The sequence below is a fragment of the Siniperca chuatsi genome, linkage group LG9 (genome assembly GCF_020085105.1).
Source record: "Siniperca chuatsi isolate FFG_IHB_CAS linkage group LG9, ASM2008510v1, whole genome shotgun sequence".
Lineage (NCBI taxonomy): Eukaryota > Metazoa > Chordata > Actinopteri > Centrarchiformes > Sinipercidae > Siniperca > Siniperca chuatsi.
The window spans coordinates 19,135,905-19,163,363 of NC_058050.1; the positions used below are offsets into that span (position 1 = coordinate 19,135,905).

At 38.4% G+C, this 27,459-nt stretch overlaps 1 protein-coding gene across 1 annotated transcript; it reads right to left on the minus strand.

Moving 5' to 3' along the window:
• LOC122881558 (lysophosphatidylcholine acyltransferase 1) lies at window positions 1-27,459 on the minus strand. The gene is made up of 14 exons (XM_044207885.1): window positions 26,780-27,459; window positions 20,758-20,897; window positions 19,583-19,797; window positions 15,461-15,573; window positions 14,823-14,883; window positions 14,144-14,202; window positions 10,840-10,874; window positions 9,891-9,945; window positions 9,666-9,748; window positions 8,226-8,351; window positions 7,398-7,551; window positions 6,829-6,927; window positions 6,092-6,233; window positions 1-5,835 (listed from the first exon to the last, which is right to left on the minus strand). Exons 1-14 carry the CDS (start codon window positions 26,900-26,902, stop codon window positions 5,606-5,608), a joined length of 1,635 nt encoding a protein of 544 aa, XP_044063820.1. The 5' UTR covers window positions 26,903-27,459; the 3' UTR covers window positions 1-5,605.

The window sequence follows — 27,459 nt, forward strand, 5'->3', positions numbered from 1 at the left end:
GCGTGTTAACGTTTTTTTAATTCGATCCAAGAGTCACATTAACAAGTTATATCATAGCAGTCCTGAAGAGACAAATTCAAAGTAGCTTGCAGTAATGACTCTTCATCATCAAAATGCATTAATAAAATAAAACCTGTTGAGTATAGAAAAAGACATGAAGTAAAGCCACAGAGAAAACAGAGTTCAGTTTCTTGGTCCACAGACAATGAGCCATCAGAAAGATTCTATCGCTCTGTCCGAGTACACAAGTCTTTCGTCCTAGGCTCACTGCTGGACAAACTGCGGTAAGCAGGCAGCAGTAGCATACATACAAGTTTATCTCTTGCAGGTTTATATTTTCTCAGACTGACAACAAGTAGAAAAATTGAGATTCTCCTCTACTGAGGTATTTGAAATAAAGGGAAGTGAAACAAGTGTGAAAAGAAATCGAACCAGTATTTTCATACAGCGCCAATGTGGAATTGTTCTTAATGTAACTATTGAATATATAAATGTACATATTTGACTTGCTGATGAAATATATCCTTTAGACCTTCAAATGGACATTTATGTTTAAAATAAACAAACAAAACTGCATGAGGAGTTACTGTGGCTCAATACATTTCATTCTGGGTCAGGTATTGAATATCAATTCTTTGTTTCAGTTGTAATTCATAAATCAGATTCCCCACCTATGTACAAAAACAGTATGGTTTCTCTTGTACATACAGAGTGAATTGTGTAATTAACCACTTGTAAAATCACATGACTTAGGAGCACATTTAATACTTATCCATTCCACGGTGCAAACTGTTTTTTGTCCTTCAAATCTATAGGTTGTGGCTAAGTCCTGCACATTTGAAGCTACAAAATTTCCACAATCCTGATATAAAAGGAGAAAAGTAGGTCTAAAAAGTGGGTTTAAACTAACCAAACTCTTTCTTACAGTACAAAAACAAATGTGGGGCAAGGGGTAGCTTCCTTTAATGTGTGATTCTAAATTTCCTCTGTGCTCCCATTATTGCAGCAAATGAACAAATGTAAAAAAAACTATACACATTAACAAAACTGAGCTACAATACTGTTACCTACAAACTTAACATGCTTTACAGCAATGTGGTATTTCTTTAAAAAATAAAGAAAATAATCTAAAGTGCAAGCACAAATACGCATAATTTAAAAAATACTAAGGGGGGAAATACTCAGACTGTGATTTAACATATGTTAGTTTATATGTGCGTCTGGAGTGTTTGTGTGGTGCGGCCCGTCATGTGGTGGCAGACATCACCTCAAGGCCTGACACACTCACACTTTGCTTATTTCAACCTGCACACCTTAAGCATAAAACAGTCAATGGAGAGAGGATTCTAACAGGATAAAAATTTGAAAACCATGATTTCTTCGTAAAATATCCACTGGAGATCAGCGCTTTGAGTAGCTTCTGATTGTGACAAGATTGTCTATACATTCTCTTTTTTTAGCATAAAAATTCTATAGATTCAAGGCTATCGGTTTCCATAAGAAATCTGCATTTTGTTTCTAAGCAGTCATAAGTAATAATAATAGTAATATAACAACAATAAAACTTTACACTGTTTAGGAGGAATACAGCACAAAACAATTGCAGTATTATACAAAGGGAAAAAGAAATGTGGCTCATTTTTCACCATCAATACAATCTGCAGAGGAGAGAAGATCACAGATCTTTGTCATGGCAGTGAAAATAAAAATCATTCATATACGTATATCAAAAATTCACAAAATGTCCTGCATTTGGAATATTCAAAATACATATCAGAACTCTTCAAAAGCATACATCTTGAGAAGGCTTAAGAGATGTGAAATATTGCTTCACTGAAAGCTATAACGGGGATACTTGTATAGTATGCATGGTTATGAATGTGGTGGGAATGTGAGGCTCACCGACAGAAACAAAAAAAAAAAAAACCCAAAACATTAAGTTGTAAAATCCTTATGTGATATCCATAACTAAAAATGAACAGAATCAAACCATGAACCCAGGTACAACTGGCTACAAACAGATTCTAATGCATTTCATCTGTTCAGGATAGGTATTCCCTTTAACAAATAGTTGCCATAAAATGGCATGACCTAAAGCACTGTACAATTTGAGAGAAGTTGCAGCATAATCTACCTTTCATTTTGTGTTTTTTTTTAAGCATTAGGTCATTTTGTGTGCTTCCAGAGACAGAAAGAATATGAAAACCAGCCAATTAATTGTTGGCAAATGATTGAAATGAGCATCATTGTGTGTGAAATGTTTTGTCAACACGTCCAAAAGTTGATTGTAATTTCAAGTTTGTTGAATTAAGATCAGACATCAAAGAACAGAGTAATGGACAAATCAAAAAAATGTTAGGGGAGAATTTCTTTCCCATATTAATCAAGGTAACTGGGTCCTAAAACCAATCATTTAAAGACCACTAAAGACTAATGAACAGCTCTACTATTGGCCTGATTTGAGATAAAATGTGTAGTCTTAAATATCCCTTCATTTTAATTCAATATGAAATATGTTTAATGATGTTAAACACATTTTATGGTACTAAGAAGTAATTAAAACACATTCAGCAACAAATATTTTTGTGCCAGTTATACCACCATTAGCGAAAACTTATAAACAGGGCATACATATGACCACAGGTGGATATTTTCCAATTCCAGTCTGGTCCCTCAAATGTGATTAGATGCAAAGGTGCTTGGATCTCTTTTAAAACATGATTGTTAGTGAATAAAAACATCACAGTTTCTCCCATGCACATCTGAAACATAGCATGAATGTCAAATTTACAGGTGACTAAGGGGGCAATGTTTAAGTGTTACATCCTTCCAACACATACTGGAACAGACTGAGGAATAACATGCTGTGAAAAGGGTAGGAATGATTAAAAATGTAGCAGTGTACAGCAGAAAGGGAAGTAGTCTGACCTTGCCTTTAGAATACCCAACAAAGCCACCTAACTGAATGTGCTTTCACTGGCCACACATTGTGACTTTCCCCCCTTTATAGCCATTACACTGACTGAGAAGGACAGTACAAACAAGACAGGTGACATTAAATCACCCAATGCATTTTTGGTCCACGTTTTGTAATTTCAACAACAACAAAAAAAAAAAAAAAAAAAAAAAAATAGACACTTGAATTTGCCAACCTGAAAGAAATAACATTGGTGAAGTTAATGTGAATGAGGAATAACTGGGCAGAAAAGTACTGATGTAAGAAAAAAAAGCAATGCACATAACCCAGTGAGCGTCAAAAATGATGACATCATACAATTTTTCATTTTTGTCACTAAACCCTGAGCTAAATCAAATATCATTGTATATACAGTGCATCCGGAAAGTATTCAAAGCTCTTCACTTTCTCCACATTGTTGTTACAGCCTTATTCCAAAATGCATTAAATTCATTATTTTGCGCGTACAATACCCCGTAATGACAACGTGAAAGAAGTTTGCTTGAAATCTTTGCAAATTTATATAAAAAAACCCACAAACAAACAAAAATAAATCACATATAAATAAGTATTCACAGCCTTTGCTCAATACTTTGTTGAAGCAAATTTTGCACCAATTACAGCCTCAAGTTTTTTTTTTTTTTTTGAGTATGATGCTACAAGCTTTGCACACCTATTTTTAGGCAGTTTCTCCCATTCTTCTTTGCAGGACCTTCAGGAGCCTGATGAAGCTCCATCAGGCTGGATGGGGAGCATCAGTGCACAGCCATTTTCAGATCTCTCCAGAGATGTTCAGTCGGGTTCAAGTCTGGGCTCTGGCTGGGCCACTCAAGAATATTCACAGAGTTGTCCCAGACAGTTGTCCAGAGCACTCTGGAGCCGGTTTTCATCAAGGAAGTTCTCTGTACATTGCTGCATTCATCTTTCCCTCAATCCTGACTAGTCTCCCAGTTCCTGCCGTTGAAAAACATCCCCACAGCATAATGCTGCCACTACCATGCTGAGGTGATGAGCGCTGCCTGGTTTCCTCCAGACATGACGCTTGCCATTCAGGCCAAAGAGTTCAATCTTTGTTTCAGCAGACCAGAGAATTTTGTTTCTCATGGTCTTAGAGTCCTTCAGGTGCCTTTTGGCAAACTCCAGGCGGGCTGTCACGTGCCTTTTACTGAGGAGTGGCTTCCGTCTGGCCACTCTACCATACAGGCCTGATTGGTGGAGTGCTGCAGAGATGGTTGTTCTTCTGGAAGGTTCTCCTCTCTCCACAGAGAAACGCTGGAGCTCTGTCAGAGTGACCATCGGGTTCTTGGTCGCCTCCCTGACTAAGGCCCTTCTCCCCGATTGCTCAGTTTGGCCGGGCGGCAAGCTCTAGGAAGAGTCCTGGTGGTTCCAAACTTCTTCCATTTACAGATGATGGAGGCCACTGTGCTCATTGGGACCTTCAATGCTGCAGAAATTTTTCTGTACCCTTTCTCAGATGTGTGCCTCAATACAATCCTGTCTCAGAGATCTACAGACAATTCCTTGGACTTCATGGCTTGGTTTGTGCTCTGACATGCACTGTTAACTGTGGGACCTTATATAGACAGGTGTGTGCCTTTCCAAATCATGTCCAATCAACTGAATTTACCACAGGTCAACTCCAATCAAGTTGTAGAAACATCTCAAGGATGATCAGTGGAAACAGGATGCACCTGAGCTCAATTGAGTGTCATGGCAAAGGCTGTGAATACTTATGTACATGTGATTTTTTCGTTTATTTTTAATAACTTTGCAAAGATTTCAAAACAAAACTTCTTTCACGTTGTCATTATGGGGTATTGTTTGTAGAATTTTGAAGAAAATAATGAATTTAATCCATTTTGGAATAAGGCTGTATCATAACAAAATGTGGAAAAGGTGAAGTGCTGTGAATACTTTCCGGATGCACTGCATAACAGGCTCATAGCAATTATAGCCGTCAACTCACAGAGACCTGAGTTCACCTCAAATGTGGCTGCTGTAGCTAAACACTTAGAGTAGTCACAATTGTCACTGGTACTCTCAGGCATTCCTTCTTTAGATAAATAATCCTCAGTACTGCTCAAAATGACATGAGCCCATGCATTCTGCACTTTCAGTTAAAAAGGCAGCTACCATTAAAGAGAGAAAATACATAACAGTTACAAATAAAAGAGAATCGAACACTGATTTCACTAAGAATTAGGTATCTTCACTGTTTTTTTTCTTGCTTCCCTCATGTTAAAAACATGCACAGTTAGTACTATGTTGGAGGGAAAAGCAAAAAAATAAATAAATAAAACATTTGCTCCAGGATTTTTTTATAAATGCTTGCCCTTCAAGTATTCAAGCATTGTTTCTGAAACAGCCATTGTTTGGCATTTTGACAATCCTTGCTATGAAAAAATAAAAAAAAGGAATTTATAACAAAATAAACAGGCTGAAAAAAACCTCAGGAATTTCATGGACACAATACTAATAAAAAAGGGTAAGGTAAACTTCTTCATTTTTGTAGTTGTGGTTACTGAAATGTAGTCCCTTACTGTTCAAACAAGTTACTAACTAACAAGTAACTAACCTCCGCCCACCCACACACAACACCCTCTCACCAGGAGAGGTGTTAGTTTGCTCCCACTACATTTTTAAACCCTTTTAGTTGTGTTTCTTGAGCAGTCCATCTATTGTGCCATGGTCATTGGGGCTGAAGTCAGGGCAGATACCATTGGCTGTTTTGGTGGTGGCAGTGCCTTGCAGGTTCGGGGAAGACAGGCTGGGCTTTGTTTGGTGACCATGGCAGGGACTGCTGTGGAGTCCTGCGTTTTCCATGTACAGGTACTCCTCAGCAAAGTCTGGGTGCTGCTCCACAAAGCTTCTGAACTTGTCTGTGGAAAGACCACAAGAGGGCGCCAGAAACAAAGGCAACATGAAAACAAAGGCTTAAAATTGCCCAGAAACAGACTGCACATAAACTGAAGTGGCCTGGTTGTTGAATCTACTGCTCCTCGTGGGGTGAGTGAAAAAAGCCAGGAAAGAAGACTACTACTGTGATGACCAAGCAAATTTCAAAACAAAGATTCGATTAAGAAATATTTAGGTCAATAAGTGATCAGGGATGGTTTATTTTATTAGGTCTCTTACCAAATGTGATCTTCCCCGTGTCTTTAGCATCGATGGCAGTAAACAGACGTGACACGCTGAGGTGAGTCACTCCTAAAGCCGTCTTCAGGATAACTGCCAACTCCATCTCTGTGATGGCACCGTCCTCCTCTGCCTCAAACATCTGGCGAAAATACAATGGGAAAAAAATGCAGATGTCATCTCAATGACTTTAGTCATTCCACTCTGGCAGGGTTGTTAGGTTAGGAGCCAGTTAAACTGTTAAGTGGGTTCCCCTTTTTCTGAAATAACTGGTGGTATTACAAATAATAAATATGTACTCAATAGCTTTAGTGAACCCTAAGGTCACAAAAATTCAACTCAACATCAAGAGGTATGAGAAGCAATTCAAGTGAAAACATGAAGATGACTCAAACTCAAGCTATTTGGTTTTATGCAACCACAAGAGATTGGTTGCAACAGATTGGTTGCAATGATAACCCATGATTGCACATTTCATGTGACGATGTCTGATGTTATGAAATGCAGATTTGAGCATGGACATGGGGAAGAAAATTTGTGTAAACAGTGTAAACACGTGTCAGTAAGCTACACACTAATGATGGAAAGAACAATTTCATTACTCTGCAATGCAAAACTCAAGACGAAGACATAAGTGGCATTTAAACATAGCGAATGTCGTGCTGATCCTAAGCGAGCACAGACAACTCTATTCTGCCTGGTGGTTAAATAAGCACAAAGCTTGAAAAATAACATACCTTGAAGGCCAATTTCATTGTTTCCAGAGTTTTGGCAGGTCTGCATACGACAGATAAGGCTATCACATATTCTCTGATATCCATACAGTTATCGTCATGCTGGAAAAGCAGGAGAAACACGTTACAAAAGATGAAGACAGAGGGTGTGAGCAAGACTACTTATTTATTTCACAGAAGTGGCTGCGGGTGATTGTTTTTTAGGTCATGAACACATTGCAGCAATAAAACCTTTATTGTTTGTTTGGGTACTATACTGCAAACGTATCCACAAATGAAAAGCAAGGTACTGTGATTAGTTCCAAAAAAGCATCTGGTGTTCAATCCAGCTTCCTGTCTTAACAGTGTTTTTATAGAAGCACTGTGTTAACTGACTGCTTTGAGTTCATTCATGCCCTAAATTGGAGCACATATTGCTTACTTCATACATATCATATCTAGTCATATAGTGTAACTATATTACTGTATTGCAGTTCTATATTTGCAGTGAATACAAGTATGACAAAATGTGGCCAATGAGGGAGACTGGAGAGCTATATTGGTTGTTAGCAAAAAATCTCCACAGTCTTTACCTCATCAAAAAGAGCGAACATGTCTCGCAGCATGTCTGAAACTGGCATATCGAGGAACTGAGCAAAGTCATCCAAGTCCAGCTTCCGCCCCTCCAGCTTCCTGGCTCTGTTCCCATACTCCTGCAGAACCTTCTCAGTGTTCCGGGGTTTCAACCTGTGACAGCAAGTTTCTGTTAATTAATAACTTGGCCATAGTGTGAACAAGGAATTAAAGCCACAATCAGAAAAAGAAAGAAAGAACATACAAAACATTAAAACAATACAGTCAGTACAACAGAGACACTGTGTTCATTTTTTCAAGACTGTACAATGGAGTTACATCATGTTGTTGGGCTGCATTATATTGAACTGTTTGCAGTATTTTGTCCAACTATTAACATTTTTCCCTCCCCTCTTTTCTATCCCTCTCCTCTTCTCTCCCCTGCATTGTCAGTGGTCCTTGTCATTGCCAATTGTCAGACCGGGGAGGGAGTAAACAGTCACATGCCTCCTCCAATACACACAGCGCTGCCAGTTTTCACCAAGAAACCGTACCGTGTGTGGAGATCACACTACCTACCTCCAGATCCCCTCCTGTGCAGGTACCTTACCAACTAGTGGGAGTCATTAGCGCAGCGACAAGGACACAATCCCCAACTGCCCTCCCACCTGTGCATACGACCAGTTACATTTGCTGGAATGCACAACCATGCTGAAGATACCATTGCCAGAATTTTGATCTGGGTCCCCGCGATGTTAGGTGAGTATTTTGCCCCTGTCTCCCCCTTTTGCCCCTTACTTGGTTCTCTTTGATGGGAGGCATTGCATTGGAAGGTTTAAGTGACTCACCCCAGTCTCCTGATGAGCTTGGCATACTCCAGCAGACAGGTGTCGACTGGCAGTTTCAGCTGGCCTTCTGCCATGGCCAGCTGGCAGTCTTCAAATGAATAATCTGTGATGGGTACCCCCAGGGCTCTGGGCACAGCAGAGGAGAGGAGACAATGACGGGACATCAGTATGGGCAAATCGATAAACTTTGCTTAAGGCTTGAAAGGCCAATGTAGTAGCTGATACGGCTACTTGGATGTTGAGAACAATGAGTACAGTGTTTTTTTTGTCCATCTGCAGAACTTAAATTTCCCATCCCAGGCTTAAAGCAGTGAAGCACAGAGTGTGGAAGTGTACGAGAACACGGGTAGTAAGTACAGCCTGTGTAACCTGAGCACTAGGGTTGGGCCGATGTAAAAATTCTCAAACCGGTTTGATATTAAGCCAAATACTGGACCGGTAATACCTAATTGTACCACTAGGTGAACGAGCGTTTCTATTTTCGGCGCAGCTTTCCTAGCCTTTACAGCACTGGTTTGAAACTCACAGACCAATTGCATACGCTGTAAATCATCTCACGTGATGCTACTCAGCCAATCAAATCTGTGTATTCTGATAAGCATTGCAACAAGAGCCGGAGAAATAAGTGAGTCAGAAAAAAGTAATTTCACATGCCGTGAAACAAACAAAAAAATATTATGTTAATCACGTTGCTATATTGCTTATTACTAATGCAATACAAGTTGAATTTAGCGCCATTGGCACAGGTTGCTGATGTAGGCTACTTTTTAATTTGCCAGATCATCTCATAATGACATATGCCAGTTCAGTCGGGTCGCATAAAATCAAACCGGTTTAAGCTATGCTGACCATAACAGCAAAACTGGAAACCGATCCAACTCTACTAAGCATTGCATAAAATAGTTCATATGGATAGCAACGTTGGGTGGTACAGAATTTGAATAATGTTTCAGGTGTCATACTCAAAACGGATGACATGATCTTACTAATCTTCAAACAGAATGTATGTACAAATGTTTATAAAATGTGTATATCTAATATTTCTCATGTACCACAATGAAACAGTAAAGCATTTGTGGTTGAGGGGCAAGACTGTGCCACTCATATCTACCTGTACAACCCGTTCACCCCTTTCAGACCAAAACCATACAATGACCTGTGTAAAACTCTGGCCCCATCCTGTTCCCTGGTCAAATAACAGGCCTTCCCTTGTTTGTTGCTCTATGTGAAACATGTATTAAACAAACAGTCTATGCAAGTGATGAGCTCTATGTCTCCTCTAAATGCTAAATCAGTCAGAGGAAAAATAATGTATGTTGCGTTTGTTGTTTATCAGTAAATCACAACCAAAATAAATTAGGTATAAAGTAGTGATGCTCAACTTTGCTTTTTGTACATTCAAAGGATGACCACATATATGAACAATACATTTTAACTTACTTGGCCATGACACGTCTCACATTGATAGCAAAGAGAGCAGGGTTCTTTTTCTCCTCCTCTGAGGGTGCGTAGATTGGAAGAAACTGCAGAGAGAGACGACAATTATGAATTAGTCAATTTGTAGACATCATGAGAGATTTTTTTCCCCATTGTATGGACATTTTATTAAAAGTATGTATTTACAAAAATATAATATATTTATATAGTATTGTGAACAATAATTACCTCGATCACAAACTCGTTGTGCAACTGGCAGAGTGTCAGCCACAAGATTTCAAACCTGGATAATAACAGAACATCAACAACAACAATAAACAAATACAAACACAAAGAGCCTTGATTGGGATCACTTTTTCCTCACATTTTTGCATATTACAGTTTTTACAATTTCTAGTTTCGCATAATTACTCAGATCTTTAATTCATTACTTTTAAAACCAAAACTGCAAGTGTTTGTATAGATCTGCCCAGCTGAGCAGGGAACAACCCACTATAATGATGGAAGACGAACCAAAACAGGACATTGTATTCTGAGGACGCTACAGAGAGAGATAATAAGGGCAGCCTCTCTCCTCCAGCCATAACTAATCTGCTTCCAGTCTATTTGAGATCTCATTGCGGAGATTCTGGTTCAGACCACAATGTTCATTTCCAAAATAGTAGCCTGCACTTGAGTTGTAGAATGTAATCAATGACAACCTTTTACTATGATACGCGATAGTGGCTGTAATTTAAGAATCATACATTGTGCTTTGGTAAAAAAACTAATAACAATAAATACATTTAAAAAAACATAAATAGTTCATTTTCTTGAGAAGAACTGAGACAGACACTTCCACTAAGCCTACAGAAAACATTAATTAATTTATATTCAATTTGTTTTTGGATGTTGAATGAGTGAATGAATTACCACCATTCATTATTCATCATATAATTTTTTATCAATAATTTAGGTAATAACTGTTGTCTGGAAGAAAACAGCATTACCATATAAGTAGTAGTAGTAGTAATAATATAGTTCAGACATTTTCTGTATATTTAAGCTTACGTAGGAGTTTATTAAAGTCTGGCTTTTAATTAAAAAAACCAGAATGTAGATACATTTTCTACTGTATCTTAACAGCAAGGAGAAGCTGAAGCACACCATATGTGAAATAAAGCAATAGTGCACTTACGCTCCAGGCCCTTGCCACGTCCATGTGATTGTGTCCTGTAAGAAGTGTATGAAGCAAAGACATTATTAGACAGATTGAAATAAAAACTTGCATTTTTAGACCAATTGTTAACTTTCTTCCTGCAGTTGTTCCTGCGCTAAATAGGAGCGCAAACCTTTCATGCTCATTTGCATGCCAAAAAAGCAGATTACTGTGAAATCAGGTTAAGGCAAGAAATCAGTTCCCATGTACTGCCTTAGACTGACTACTGAAAAACACTGGTTTAAATGCAGTTTAAATAATTAGATTCCTCAGCTACCCCCAATAAAAAATGTATACGGATTTCAAAATCCCAGCTCCGAACTGACATGGCCTAGACTCAGGTCTCCACAACAGAAATTGACTTAAGTTATCCAGGTTATTCTTAATCCTTTAAATCTAAAAAGAAAAACATGCGTTCCTGTTTACTTGGAGATTTCTGAAATCAGGTTATTTCAAAAACTGGGAAATACTGGAGTCACTAAAGTGCATGTAAATACACCTACTTAGCAAAATATGTTTTTATTCTTAAAGCTAGGGTAGGTAACAGAGAAACTAGCAAGAGACAGCTAGATGAAAGTATCCAACCGAAAAAATCCCATCCCCTCCCTTCAGGCCTTCTTCCAAAGCCACTCCCCCAAAACACATTTTCATGCACAATGATGGATAGATACAGATACCGGATTTTTTCAGAGCGTTTCATTTATTGATTGCTGTCAGGATGTAGAATTTCCAAAAAATATAATACATTACCTAACCTAGCTTTAAGATGTGTGTGAAACAGTGACTCCACTGATTTCAATAGCCTAACCACAGTTTCAGGACTGGCACCGCTGCAGTTTTTCAACTACATTTGTGATTTCTGCAGCTGACCTCATCTAAGCACTACCTTCCTTCAGTAGAAGACGGTGCAGGTTTGCTGGATTTATAAGATCCTCAAACAATTCCTTCTCACAATGTCCTCAGTTAAACTTGGTTTTCGACAGCCTCACTAACAACAAGCCTGAGCAATGCCTTGGACTAGCCCTCTGAGTCATATCATGATTACCCAGATTCCCAGTCAGGCTATCAGAAAGTTGCTCTGCACACTTCACTGGATTTTTCTCATAACCAGACTTAAACGACTTCAGCTAAATCAGCCTCTTTGGGCTGCCAGTAGTTGTCTACTGAATCAAGAGTCCATCATTCTACACAGAATGTCAGGCACAAATGAGTGTAGTTGACAAACTCAGCCTCATCTGAGCATCCAGAATTTGTGGCCTTTTGGCTAGCACAAAGTTTCTGAAACTTCAACAGGGCAAACTCATGTTTTCTCAATTAAAGCTTTACCTATATATAATTATTGCCATGGGCTGTTTTTGAAACACGATGGGAAGCAAATCTGAATCATAAACTAAATAAACAAATGTAAATTATTGATTCATGAATAAAACAAAATAATACAGTCACTCAAAATTGCTGCTGTGGCCATGTGATGTTGTATCTACATAACTACTATACTCAACTGCTGCAGTGGAGCGTTGCAAGTGAGCCAGCACAGGCTTTCAGTGAACAAAGCACTATGCAGCCAGTGTGTCTAGTGTGACTTCCGATGGCACTAATTGTGCTTTTACAGATTAATTATTTGCTACAAACCCAAACTGTTGTTGACATGGAAATACTAAGGCACTTATTTTAGTTTTTAAATTTAGAGTCAGCCTATTTACCAATAGCCATTGTTTTCTTCCTATCACCCGACCATAGTAGCGAAACCCTTTATTGTACCATTGCCAGCATATGGAAAACCACTCGTGCCAGGTGCTGAAAGAAAGGAGCGAGCTTTTAACTCTCTCAAGCTCTAATTTTTCAATTGTTGTGAACAACCAAGCTCAACACTACAAATGCCTTCCAGGAGAGTCTGAAAATGTGCACCGTTATCCTCATATTCAAACAACATTGTACCTCCCCTCTCTCTGACGGTCAGCTTTTCACTCTGCTTTTGAGTGTGGCTTCTCTGAATAGGTATAAAACACTTTGGATTGCCGACAAGGTCAGACAACACATCATACATTCTGTTTGAGCATAACCCATCCCTCAGAGCTTATTCAAAAAATTAGACAATATGACAATGACACCATGTGTCAATGAAGGAGGATCCGACAGTACTGTATGGGATTCTGCTGAATTTGCAAAATGCTTCTGCATTACTCAGAACATTTTCTCCTTCACGGATACTATATATAACTGCAATATCTTTCTTCTCACCATGTGACCGACAAGATCTTTACCTACCCACTGAGTGAGAATCTGGTAAGATGCCAAGCAGGCTACAGGGCATGCATAGTACACATACAGACACAAACAATAAAGCCCATGTAAAAGGCTCACAGAACTAACACAGAGCACTAACATTTTAGTATTGCAGGCCCTTTATATAATATAATCACAATACTGACTGCCGGAATTAGGTTTTGACTTATACTTTGTATAACATGCACCCCTGCATGTTGATACAGCTGGGATACCTGGTGCATACTCTTAGTACTCTTAAGTGTTCAGATTGTATTATAGGCTACTATCTGCTAAATAAAAGTAAGAACAGACTATAGAAGATTGTTGATGGGGATCAGTGGGCAGGTGTTGTGCCACTGATTAATCTTTATGGAAACCAGTGTTTGAACAATCATGTTTGTCATTTTCAGTTAGCCTGTGAATAAGGAGTGATGAATAGGTGTTGAGTCATTCCCAATATATCCCCTCTCTGTTTGATGTTACATACTTTGAGATCCTTGGCATGTACTGTGAGATCCTCGAGCAGAGGTCTTTTGTCTGTTCCAGAGACCCGGCTGAAAACTAAAGGGGACAGAGTGTTTGCAGTCAGGGCCCCCGAGGCTCTGGAACAGCCTGCCCAAGGAAATCAGGTTGGCTGAGTCAGTGATGTCTTTTAAGTCCCTTCTTAAAAACATACTTTTATCGGAGAACCTTTCCTGATTTTACTTGAGTTTTAATTTTCTTTAAACTGTCGTTTACTTACTGTTGTTGCAATGTAATGTTTTTCTTGTTTTTTGTTTTCTTTTAAAACCAGATGGTTTTATGACTTGTGTTTTATTTTGCTGCCATTGTGAAGCACTTTGTAACATAGATTTTGAAAAGTGCTCTATAAATAAAGATTATTATTATTATTATTATTATTATAATAGAGTTTCACTATAAAACAAATATTATTTGAAAACAATCACGTGATTTTTTTTCTACAAACAATTGTGTCATAAACATGTGTTACTAACATATCCATAAGCAATCTTACCAGTTTATTAGGGTAACGAATTACCACAGGCTGCACTGGTACAGTTGGGATGAAGGCCCCTGCAAGAATTTTTTCAAGAAGAAAAAACCCCCATAAAGGATGCATTTTAATTTGACATACCTGCATAAACAATAAATTGGGTTGAGAACAAAATTGAGCACACAAATTAGAATATGAATGGTATGTTTAAAAAAGTGCACCCAATAATGAAATTTTACTGTCAGCCAAAAGCACCAGTGTAATAAATTCAGAAATATAAATGCACTTATTTGGTGATTTAAACATTAGCCAATAAAGTGCCAAATACCTATTTGTTATTTGTATACCAGAGATGTTTGTCTTACAGGAAATCACAGTGACAAGTCTCGGTCTCAATGTCAGGTTACATGGCTAGATTTAAACTTCCACATCAAAATTCAAACCTTAGGAATGCGAACAATGATTTTAGTTCTAATTCCTCAACAATTAAGACCACACACCACACTTCAAGCTAAATTGGACATTAATTCAATGTGTAATTTCATTCAAATAATAAGTTAATATGCCCACTAGGTTGAGTATGAAATATCAGTGCATGCTATGAATAAACAACTGGCAGCATGACTTCAAAGGAAGAAAAAAAACAAACAAAAGAGAGGAAAGCTGAGTAAGAGGAAAAAAGATGATGGAAGAGCTTTACCTGGCTTAAAGGTGATTAGACATGATCTATTGGTGCATGTTCCTTCTGGAAAAATCATGATCTGTAGGAAAGGAGGACTGGTTTACATATTACAAAAAACAGTGGCCATATTCTAAACCATAAGGACAGCATTTTGAAAATGTCACAAGTATTAGCTTGCATTATATTTCAAGTAGCTGTAAGTGCAGTTAGTTGTGTACAATGTTTTATGCAATGCTGGATTTTACTGGTAAAATGCTCATTGTTCTGTGGCCTGTAGCTTTGTCCTTTTCAGGGATTCTTTTTCAAGCATTTGCTTGGTATCTCACTATGGGGTATGCCCCCCATACCTCACTCATGCTATTAGGGAACCAGGGTTACAGTTGTAACCTTAACAGTGTTGTGTGTTTTACTAATAACATAGTGCCTTTGTTTTTAAATTGACTTGGTTTCATAAAAACTAGTGAGCACATCAAAATTTAAAAATGTCTAAGATGATTGTTGCTTGATATTGTTGTCCCATGTTTGGCATAGATGTTGTAAAAAATATAAAATAAAGCCAGTTAATGTTAAAATCAGGTGCTGTTGTGTTTATGTGTGCCTACAAATGCATACACAAGTTTTTTTCTAAGTGTGCAGAAGAATTTCCATCCATTTACCTGAGGCCATTCCCCCCCAGAGTGGGCTCTGCGTTTGATCTCCTCCACAGTCTTCTTTCTGGAGTCCTGGTCTGACCGTGATACAAACACTGGCCTGATGTACTTAATCAAAGCTACAAGCAAAAGAGAAAGCAGAGAAAGAGTAGATAAAATACATACGAATACAGAAACAGTTATTCTTTTTATTTCCTTTGACAGCTAAGCAACTAAAAAGCTTCTCTGCATGATCTGGGGAACTCAGACCTTTTCACGTAAGCCGGTAATACAGGCAATATCTGTATTGCCTTAAGCAATAAATATTTTCGCAATGAACATTATGATCACAACTTTAAAACAATCCAATACATTCAGAAGCAAACACAAACAAACAAACACTTGACACACTGTAACGGCTAAGAAAAGCTGGCCAGGGAAGAGTGCAAAGCTCCTCTTTACATCAACCACCACTCTAATGGTGTCCTTAAACAAAGCACTTAAATCCAAATCACTCGGCAACAGAGCTGCACAGTGGTGAAGAGTGAAAGAATGTGGTTGTATTGAAACATTCCTGTGTTAATGTGACATTTATATAACTGTAAAGCACTGTTGAATAAACAGCTTGTTATCTGGATACATACCAGAAACCACTGCTGGTAAGGGCAAAATATTAGCCAAACATTTTTACTTTTCAGTTTCAATATAACATTTTCAATACTGTACTGTACTGGTAATGGAAAGGTAAGAGGTGATATTCATGGGCAATGGTTTATTATGGAAGTTGTATTGGACAGCTTAAAACAAAATATATCTTCACATAAAGACTGGAAGCAGAGGTAAGAAGTCAATCTAACCTCATCCCATCCCCATATGTGGAACAAATTAATCAAAAGTGTCTTATTTAGATGCTGTATCTTCTGTATTTAAACACATGGTCACATGTTCCTTGATGCTGGTTGAGTCAGATGAGTCTCACATGTTGATCACAAATGCAAGAAAGGTCTGGCTTCCCTCTCTGATTACAGGCTAGGAATAAGGTAGTTCCAGCTACAATGTTGACAATGCAGTCAGGGTTTTGGAGGCCAATGAGGTGATATAAGAAATCCAAGTGATACAGCAAAACAATAGCAGCAGTAGAGTTTGGAACTGCTGGCTGGGCTGATGATCAGTTATTAAAAATTCAAAACTCAAATTGGTAATTTTACAAATACTGTCAACGCTCGAACGCAAACATGATGGAGCATCAACAGACTAAATATCAGCTAAATGTGCTTATGTAAATTCAGCTATATTGTAGGGCTGGGCGATAATTCAATGTCATCTTTTCTAAATTTATAGTGGAACTGCATCAAAATGATATGATCGTGTGTTGTTTTATAAAATCTAATGATATGAGCCATTGGATTTTTGTTTTGGATGTGTAAAAAGTTTCAGTGTAATGGATTTTTACACATTTGCAATATCATGATTGATACAGATACATGACAAACATATTTATATTGTGATATTGATTTAAATCACCACCCAGTTAAACTGAAAAGGTCAGATCAGACCGTTTGATTTCGAACTCAGTGTTTGAAATCACCTAACACACAAGAGTACATTCACCACTATACAACTTCCGTTTTTCTCAAGATCAATGCGACAGCCTGACAAAAGTTCTCTAACTGTGACACCCCTATGGTTAATGTCACTTCCCATAGCATAGCCATTTGACTGTGTCAAATGAAGAAAACCATCTTAAGGGTCAGACAGAGTAATGCAATGAACACAAAGTTGGAATAGTATGAGAGGAGACCTAAGCTCAGTGATATTTGCATAGTATAAAATCTGCATGGCAACGATTGAGGGTGTCTCTAGCATTTGAGACATGTAAGCATAGCTGAACTACAAAGGAAAAGTGTACAAGGACATGAAAAAGGAACTGTGATCAGACAAAGACTGAGTTTAAATATTCTAGATTAGATTTGCAAGGTATTTGTAGATGCTGTAAGCATTTTCCTGTACATCCCATCTTAATCGACAAATAGAAATTAGCAAAAGCAATGTTTCTGGAAGCCCTGAGACAGAGAGTCAAAAAGAAAGAGGGAGACACAACAAGTTAAGGAGAATGAGGGTAACATAAGATGAGGAAAGAAGAGAGTGGGGACATGAGAAGAAGACACTGATTCCAACTGTAAGCTGTCAGCCGACAGGAAGGGATTAGGGCTCTAGCTAGTACCCTGAGAGACACTCTACACACGTCATTGTGGCTGATCAGGTCTTAATACTTATTCTGGAATCCATTTGCTTGGCTCCTACTGCAAGACCAACAGGACTAGTCAAACTAAAGTTGAACAGACTCATTAGTGGATAACCTTTTGACATTTTCAGCCCAACAGCCCCTAAAACAAAATGAATCCTGAAATTGTAAGATGTATCCATTGTTTATACTCCGTAGGTTTCTTCAAAACATAATCTTAGCTGATGGCATGTTGTTGACAACAATGACAATTTGCCAATGACCAAATTCGTCTAAATCCTGCAATACAAGCAGGCTGCAGTAACTTGTCAAGCTTCACTCAGTCTGGAGTTAACAAAGTGACTAATTACTGACCTAGTAGGCAGAGTAGGAGGAGGAGAAAGGAAGGCTAAAATAACACACAACTAAGCCTTTTACTGTATGTCCTGCTGCTGCTGAACAAATGCCTAAACTGGCAACTACAACAAGGTAACTGAACTTGCAAGCTAGTTAATAGGATCTGCTGTTATACTAGTGTGTGTACTGACTGCAACTGAGCAAGGCCTACTTGACTTCTGCATGTGGCATAGTGTGGTGCACAGACAATAACTCCAGTTAGCTATCTGAATGGTCCTGCTGCTTGGTGGGATCCATTACTGGCAGTGGTTTGATTGATTGATTGGTTGATTTTATTTATGGATTAGAAGACTCAGAAAAAAAAGCCAAAAGGATTACATATTAAAGTGACAACACTTATTTCCAACATGGTCCCAACATGTTAGAAGACAACAAAAACACAAAGAAGCACAAGCCATTCAACATAAAAACTAAACGACACAATCCTGAAATCCAAATACGCGTTGCCACAATTTGGTGATACCACAACTACTGACAAATGTCACAATAAAGTCTTCCTTTAACAGTTTAGTGGCAACAACGGGAGGGGGATGATTTCATTTGGGATACCACTTTCTCTAACATTATAAATTGATTGGTAGGAACTGAGTCAAAGATGCAGGTTGAAACAAGATATGCAGAGACCATGAGGTTCAGGTAAGACTTCTGTTCACATGCTCTCCACTTTCCTGACATAATGAACCAAACTCTCTCCCCTCAACCCCTTCAGTCATTTCTGGGTCAGGTTCAAAATTGGGGCTGGTGGGCCAGCTAACAATTTTGTCAATCATATCAAATAAAATCATTGATGGTTATTATTGGCAATTATGTCTGATACGCTAATCTTTAATCTTTAGATCCATAGCATTAAGTATCTTAAAGGATGTTGTGAGTTACTTTTGAGTTATTTGGCTTTCCCAGTCCGAGTGTGATCATTTATCCGGAGGAGATAATTTGATTTCTCCTGTGTCATGGATGTCAAGCATGATTTTATGAGTTTAACAACGTCATCAGGACTATGTAACAACACTGCAGAACTGAAGGTTGAAAAATCATAATGTTTTACAGAATTTACTAGCTGAGTCAATATAAATAAAAGGTTTTATTTTTGGCAATAACGTCTGCTTCCACTGCAGCAAGGCATGTATACGTGTTTACACATTTCCTGGTATACCACTGCTGTGAACATTAGCCAAGCTGTACTTGGCTTCAACTCATGTAAAATAAATAAATTAAAAAAATTCTGCAAAGTCAATTGGGCAATCCCCTCTCTTTACTGATACAGCAGCAAAATCATAGAAATTGTTCTGACCTGCCCAAACACTGGCCTGATGTACTTAATCAGGTTTGCACATCACAACACAAGAAAACATACTGTACATACTTAACCTTCCCTAAAACCAACATGTGGCTGAACAAGTTTGGGTAATAACTTTCTCCCTCCTTATATCATCTGTTCTCTACCTCACAATATAGGTCATAGAGGTAACAATGACAGCAATATAACCTTGTATGTTTTTGTTACTTACTGCCCCAGAGAGGTATATCCTTGCTCTCAGCCTTCATGACAATTGAGGCCATTGTCATTGTGACTGGAATGGCATCAAAGTACGAAGAGTGGGGTGCCAGAGTGAGGATGGGTGCTTCTGCAGGCAATGCTCTTCGCCCTTTCACGGTCATCCAATGGAAACCTCCCGCAAACCACATGACCCGCATGATGATCTTCAGAATTATGTCCACCAGTCTGGAAACAAGATCAGACATATGACATCAGTTATTTAAATTGCAGATGGGGACTAATCTCCAACACTGGATAATATGATGGATGCATAGATGCACGTGTGGGATTGATAACAGTGTTGTTGATGAGTGGTTTGCATGCTCAAGCCCAACGGGACATATTGTAAACCTGTATTCTAAACTATTCCTACTCATATCCATATCTTGGTTGCTAACCACATGTGTCTTTTTTCTGCATTTCACCTATTTCCCTACTTGACCCTGACTCTCACCAACTTACCCACACATTTAAATTACAAGCATCATCTATACCCAAGTCTCCTATAAAAATATGACATTATTCACTTGCACGTTCATTAACCTTTAAGATGGTATTTTTTATCTTTCGTTTGAGACAAGTGTTTAAGAGGTGGAGACCTGTAGCTGCTGTGGAAGGTTCTTGGACAGACTATTACACAATCAGGGAGTATGGAGCACAAGGCCGAGACAGAGGGTCGAACAACTGAACTGTCAAAGCTCAAGTATGACTCGGAATAAAATGAGGTACATCAAATTGTGATTTTTTTTAACCTAAAACTGGAACTTTGACGTGTTAGACATTTCAGCTCCCTTGTCATAGCTGCATTCTTACAACCACTATTGATACATTAATTGTCAAACTGTTTTTAGTAGTCTAGTAACCATATCAGTAAGTGGCCCATTGCACAAAAAAGGCAAAAATAAAAAATCCTACAATATAGTGTTACTGTTTGAAGTGATGAGAAGTAGTATATTTGAGCCATGAGATTGCCTATTCATACTGAATGCAGCATTGTTGATTGTATGGCTAACTACCCATAGTGTTCTACCATTGCTGGTGTCCAATGTCAAAATATTACATTTTTTGTAACAATTACAGTGCTTCCTCAAATACAAAATTCACCTTCAAACAAACAGACACACATATGCATAATAAAGCACCCACCTCCTCCAGAGGCACTGGGGTTCGACGGTGGTCTCTGAGCGCCCTACTGAGGCCAGGAAGGCAAAAGGCCAAGCCAGCAGCATCATGAATGCAGCCATGAGCAGACGGATGGGGAACAGTGTGACTGTCATTAATGCAATCTGTATGAGTCAGATCGAGAAATATAGGAGAAAAGGAAAAGGGTTAAAGAAATAGATACAATAATATACATTTTGTCAGTCATCTTGGTACTGTTAGTCTCAGTTTGACTTTAGTCTAAGCAGTATTAAGTAGTTATTGATATTAACTACTAATTCATTTACTTCACAATAAATGCTTTTTAATGTTAAGTATTAACTGTGCAGCCAAATTTACCAAAAGTTTACTCTAAAAATAGATTGACATGTTTGGTACTTTTTGTCTGGAGGGAAAAACATACACTAGCTGATTTTATTACATCTTTAACAAAGCACAATAAAAGAAAGCCCATCAATGATGGCTTCATCTTATGAAAGGCAATGAACTATTAGGAACTGGTGTAAAGAAAAGAAAAACAGTGCAAGTAGTTTAACTTCTAACATGTAATGAAGCTGAGAGAGGCCCTTTCCCTTGTGTACCTGTCCTACACAGAAGGCTTGCAGCATGGCCTCTGATCACAGTGGTCACCTGCAGCTCAGCAATACAAAACACCAGCACTCCAACATGAAGAGCTGTGTGTGTTACACATACTAGACAATTTAAATGAGATGGTGTGTCTGCCCTCAGGTCACTATATAGCCCTTATGTATACGTATACTTCCTATAGCCACATACGCTAACATTATCATGTGAATGTTACATATGCTGCATATGTTTTTCATTCTTGAAGGCTCGGCCACTTCATTGACTGGGTCCAATGGTGACTGTTTACAGCTTTTTATGACTCCCTGATGGCAGCACTTATCTTCCGTCAATATTTGTCTTGACAGCAACCCACTACTGGGGAGCATGAAGTCTATCTGCGCTATCTTATCAAGGGAGAGTTGTTGTCAATTTAAATCAATCAATTTAAAGCTTGCTTGTTAAACTACTGACAACAATAAGCAGCAGACACATTTTGGAGACTAGCTGGGGAGTAGTTAGTCTTAAAGTAACATTTTTTACTTTTTCCCCAAAACATACAAAATACTACCACTGTTATCGCAGTGACACACCACCCTAGTTTCTGTCTCTTTTCATAGTCCTCCAAACTGTTTACTTTCCCAAGATCCTCTTAAGACACATAAAAATTAATTATACATGTCTGCCACACATAGTTCTCTTTTTATACAAATATGAAGTATAGAGTTTTGCACAAACAACTGAGTAAGTACTAGTACTTTTTTTCCTATAATAAAAGGGGCCTTGCCGGGAATGCTTGAGAGCCAATGTATAATGCATTTGTTAAAAGATTGTTCAGACCCAAAGCATGAGAATGCATGAATGTCACTAAGAATTAGAGATAAGAACAAAGGCAATGCTACAAAAGCAGAGAGGTTGTTTGGGAGTTAGAGTGAACTCAGGCATTGCACTACAAGGCATCTTTAAATTCATGCAATAAGGCTTGTCACAGTCTTAAAAGTGAATGAGAAAACAAAATAAGCATTCATCTGGACTGATGCAACTTAAGGCATTGTAACAATACAGTAAAATGTGCAAAATTAACTTGGGCTTCTTGGTATCAAAATCACAGGACAGTCTGATACAGCACAACTCTGCATTGACAGTGTAGACAATTGTAGGTATTATTGAAGTCAACTGTGAACCAGATGTTACCAGTATGTTGTGGTTATCTCCACACCGATGAAAAAGATGCTGCAAGGTCAAAACCAGTCTGCATTTTTAACCACTAATATGCAACAAAAGGTTAGGAGAGTAGACCATGTGTGTGTGAAAATAAGAATCTGTTTCAATGGCAGTTTCACACTAACCTCCAACTAGACAAAAGGCATATGCGTTAATTCTGAAGTGTTAGGTTAGAGAGGGACTACACCGTGTTAATTCTGAATGCATTGTCACACCAAGAGGACTTCAAAGCCTGTGGCCCATCATGTAGCTGATAGCCATTCATCCTACTTATTTTTCTGTTTTTCTGTGTTATCAGATCTAGGTCTATATGTTTTTCCAATGACAAACATGCAACCATGGTCACAAATCATGGTTTCCATGAGGTTTTATTGACTTTTCTTGACTAAATGCACACTGAAACAGGAAGTTAAACTGACATAGAGCTTGAACTGTAACATTTTAGTGGTAGTAGAGACATGTGTATGAGCTTCCTGTTTTCAAAATGCAGATGTTGCACTCTTACAAGTCTCAACAATTTCCTCACTGGATTGTGTTTAAGGTCGGGGAGTGGCTAAGAGTTTATTTTCTCAAACTCATTGGTAAGGTTGTTTTGTGTGTCAGCGGAGCATAAAAACAAAATAATACTTCAATAATTATTAGTGCACTGTCTTTATAACCATATGTTATGTGGTATGATACATGATATGGATTTAAGTTATGCGCTGTAGCAGATTTTCCAAATACACGAGCATGTAGAAAACAAAACTGTGGAACCATCCCCCATTCTGGCCACTTAAAAGGGAAATCATCCATATTTTATTGTGTCTTTGAATAGAATGATCATAATTTGTGGGGAGGGGCTTACAAGAGTTACTGATCAATGCCAGACACTTCACTGTTATCGGGCATGTTGCTTCAGGTATGGGTGAGAAGATGAAAAATAGTAATATATCCATGAGTTCGAAAGGCTTATAAGATGAAAAATACAGCAAAATAGAAAAGACAAGTTCATAGTGGAGACCTTTTAGGCTTTACTTTAACCACACCCTCAGGTTTCAATGACAATATACTGTAAATTGGTTATTGACACAATACTGGGAGTGTTTGAACCTTTTCAACCCCGGTACTTAAATTGAGCAAACAGCAACTTAAAATTCTGTCTGATAAATATCAGAATCAGAATATGTATGCCTACTCTTGCGAGGAACACATCACTTGCCCACTTCTGATGCCAATCCACAGAAATACTGATCTATGTAGTGTGGGAATAAGCTATTGACTCATTGCTGCTTTGGCAGGATCAAAACAGATTTAGGTCTTTGTGGGGTTCCCCAATAAATCATACAAGGAATATAAATTAGGCGTGTCAAAGCAAAGCTGGGAATTAAATTAACTTTAACATTAGCAGCTTGCCCTCTGACACCTTACAAACTTTTAGGGTTTAAGGCTAGATTACTGGAAACTGGAATGTTTGCTGATACACCTAAATCAGTAACAAAAACACTGCAATATTTTCTCACATTAGGTCTATGCCAATCAGCTCTGTAGATCAATTAATTAGCTCGTCAAGGTGCAAAACTGCAAGAGCATCTTTATATAGATTGAGAGGTCAGAGTACTGAATAACATTATAGCCTACTAATGAGTTTCTACAAGTCTCCATATTTCCACCAAGATTTGGGGCAAGTGACTAATGTGGCTATTAGTCAGACATATTCACCTTATTATGCCCCCTTTTCTGGACTGCAACACCCTATGTAACAAAAATAACTAAAAGTCACAGGTTATCAAAGAAGTGAAAGGTCTCCAGTTCCTCTAACCTGTATGGTCTGCTGCACAAACTCTTGTACTGTGAGCAACAATGCCAATTTGGCTTGTTGGTTTTTTATTCAGCTACAGCCTATTAGCTTTCAGGCCTTTAGCCTGCACTTACAGGCAGTAATGTAGCTTTATGGCCTAATAACAAGCATACTCTCATAGCCTGGGTTAATCTCAATCAAACTCATCTGGTCCTGTTACAATTGGTTACCTCTTCTAGTGGGCACTATGGAGGGTTTTACAAATATAATATAGCCAAAAATTATTTAATTATCTTTACAATAATTGTGGCACTGGTGAAACAGTCATATGTCATCTCATGCCATTCAGTTACAGTCTGTCACTTGGCACCATACTTTTACAATAGAAAACGGGCACATACTACAATAACTTTTCTCTTCAAACCCATAAACTAATTCTGTGAGTTTATCTGTCTGTCGGCTAGTCAACTGATAGACAGTAGCAGTCGTCAGATTAATCGGGTTGATCTTTGGCATTTTGAGATAATTGGCATCAGCCAATGCCTGCGCTCATGAGGCCGATTTAAAGAAAAAATGTCTGCAGACACATCTGCATTAGCACAGTCAAAATCAAACATTATTTGGCTAATTTTAATGTGTACGTATAATATACAGTATAGCTATATACTATATAACGTGTGCAGCAAATGAGCTTTCACAGCAATCAATCGTCAATGGTCTAAATAAATAAGCTACGTTTATTGCTCCATTAAAAACTTCCTTTACTTTATTATGTTAGCCTTATAGGACAAACCAGAAAACCCACCTATCCCCTTGGCTTTGATCCACCTTCAGTCTCTAAGAGTCAGAAGGAAAGGAATGTGCCTGAACCTCCTTAGGTCGCTATTCTTACTTATAACAAGATACGCTCTAATACCTGCTATGCCAGAGTAGCGCCATTCATAAAACTGAGGCTCCCCCATTAGACTGAACTCTGTTACTGAAAATACCTCACAGCTGTGTCCCTATTCCACTACTTTATGGTCACCATTTTGGCGGTTAATAATACAAGAAATGAATGTGCTTTACTGTTTTGTACCTATAGGAAATAATACAATAGACATGCACTGACGGATGTCAATCAAACTGCAATTTTGGAAAGCTGCTGCCAAAGAAAAACTGCTGCCAAGAGAAGGCAAAATCGGTTTCCCTATGATTCAGTGCATTTATTTTTTAATTATTTGTTTAACAAACAATTTTAGAATGCATGTTGTTGTTTTTTTTTATTCTTCTTATTTTTCTAGTGTGAATGTACTACATACTCAAATATGATAAGTAGTAGTATATAGTGTTCGACAGGGACACAGCTGTACAAAACTACAGTATGTCTCATTGAACCAGGATCTATTCACTCAATGCACTGATTAATGTTAACCCATGGGTCAGGGTGGACACACACACTTCTCTAAGTATTTAAGCTATTCAGAGAGATTATATGAGGTGAACTACAAAAGGGCCCACATGTGCCTCCAAATTTAAATTGCTGTCTTGTAATATCTCTGCAGGCTGCATCCCAAAGATACCTCGTCACAGTTTTTGAGCAGTGACGCTCAAAAATATAAAACCTGTGGCTGGAAGCTTGAAGTAGCCTGTAAGTTAACACCTTTTTGCAGAGAAACCTGAATGCTCTAACGTTAAATCTGATTATCAACAGAAATTTAATCAGGCAACTAATCTATTTCAAACGAGATAGGCAAACACGTAAGAACTTCAACAGCTGAGGAAAATATAACTAGCTTGAAGATGGGGAGAAAAATGAACATGACTGTCAGTTTTCCATCCCATTCTCCACCCTCCACATCCACACGTGTTGGTTTCTGGTTAAGTTGGACGCACCATGATGACCAACAAAGCAAGAAAAAATGCAAGGGAAACTAGAAAACGGTACAGTGTTTAAAATAAATGTCGTATTTAATCGTTACCGCAAAAACATGAAATCTTGGTAAAAGCTACCAAACAACATGCTCGTTTGTAATAGCTTTGATAATAGTTAAAGAGCAACAAGCTAGGCCCATCCTGGACAGACGGCCATGCTCAAATAGCTGTATTTCATTTTCGTGGATTGTTAGCGGATTCCTGGGATTTTCATGTTTCATGCTCATGTGTGAAATACGTGTCGTTGCTGCAGCTAAACAACCCTTTTTTTTAAAGACTCTCAGCCCTTTACAGCAGCATTAGGTTGAGGCAGACAGAAGGGAGAAAGCAAAATGTATGTAGCTGCTGCTAGCTGGCTGGCTAACACTAACGTTAGCTCAGCTGACTACATCCAATGAGAAGAACGTGATGGTGACTGAATAGCCACTGTGTCGTACTAAGGTGTTAATGTTCTACAAACTACTAAAACAGCATGCTAACGTATATGTACAATAGTAAACATTTTGTATGCAAACGTGATTTTACCTTTGCCTTTTCCAGAGGGGTGAATTTCAAGACGTGCACAAAAGGGTTTCTGAACGGAGGAGCTTGGTCCATCTTCTTTCCATCTCCTTCCATCGCACATTGTCTGTTGCTCGGCAACCTCATTCTTACAAGAAGTAAGGTTAGTCGAGGTTGCAGCTATATTCTTAATATTCAAAACAGAAAAGTGATTCTGTCAGAAAGGAAGACTCTATATGCAAAACGCAGTTCCCAGCCTATCTGTCTTGCACGGTGGCTAATTGGCAGTGCGGGGTTATTACAGTTATCTTCCTTTCCCGGACAGCATGGAGGGATAATGGTTAGCTCAAGGATTAGCTGGGGATATTTGAAGTCGCCGATATCTTTCTGCCTACAGTGCGCAGGACGCCTTCCTCCACACCGTGTTCCCCAACCAGTCCGCTAGCTCTAGATGCTAACACAGCCACGATTCCGCTTCTGACTGTGCGCATGCGCAGGACACATCCTTCGTATCCTAATCATTGTGCCTAGCACGATGTGATGATGCCTTCAAAACTGTCCAACACATCGTAATTTCAATATTACAGCATAGATGTGCAATACTTTTTAATTGGAGGGCATGGACAACATATAAGCAACTCATGTACAAAGAAGGCTAAGGAAAACCCATACAATAGCCCTACAACAAACACGTTTGCAAAGCT

Coding starts and splice junctions, on each gene's coding strand:
- LOC122881558 (XM_044207885.1), bottom strand. CDS start 26,902: ATGAGGTTGCCGAGCAACAGACAATGTGCGATGGAAGGAGATGGAAAG. Junction 19,798..20,757: donor CCCCAGTGCCTCTGGAGGAG/GTGGGTGCTTTA, acceptor TCTTGTTTCCAG/ACTGGTGGACATAATTCTGA. Junction 14,884..15,460: donor CTGGGGGGGAATGGCCTCAG/GTAAATGGATGG, acceptor CCTTTCCTACAG/ATCATGATTTTTCCAGAAGG.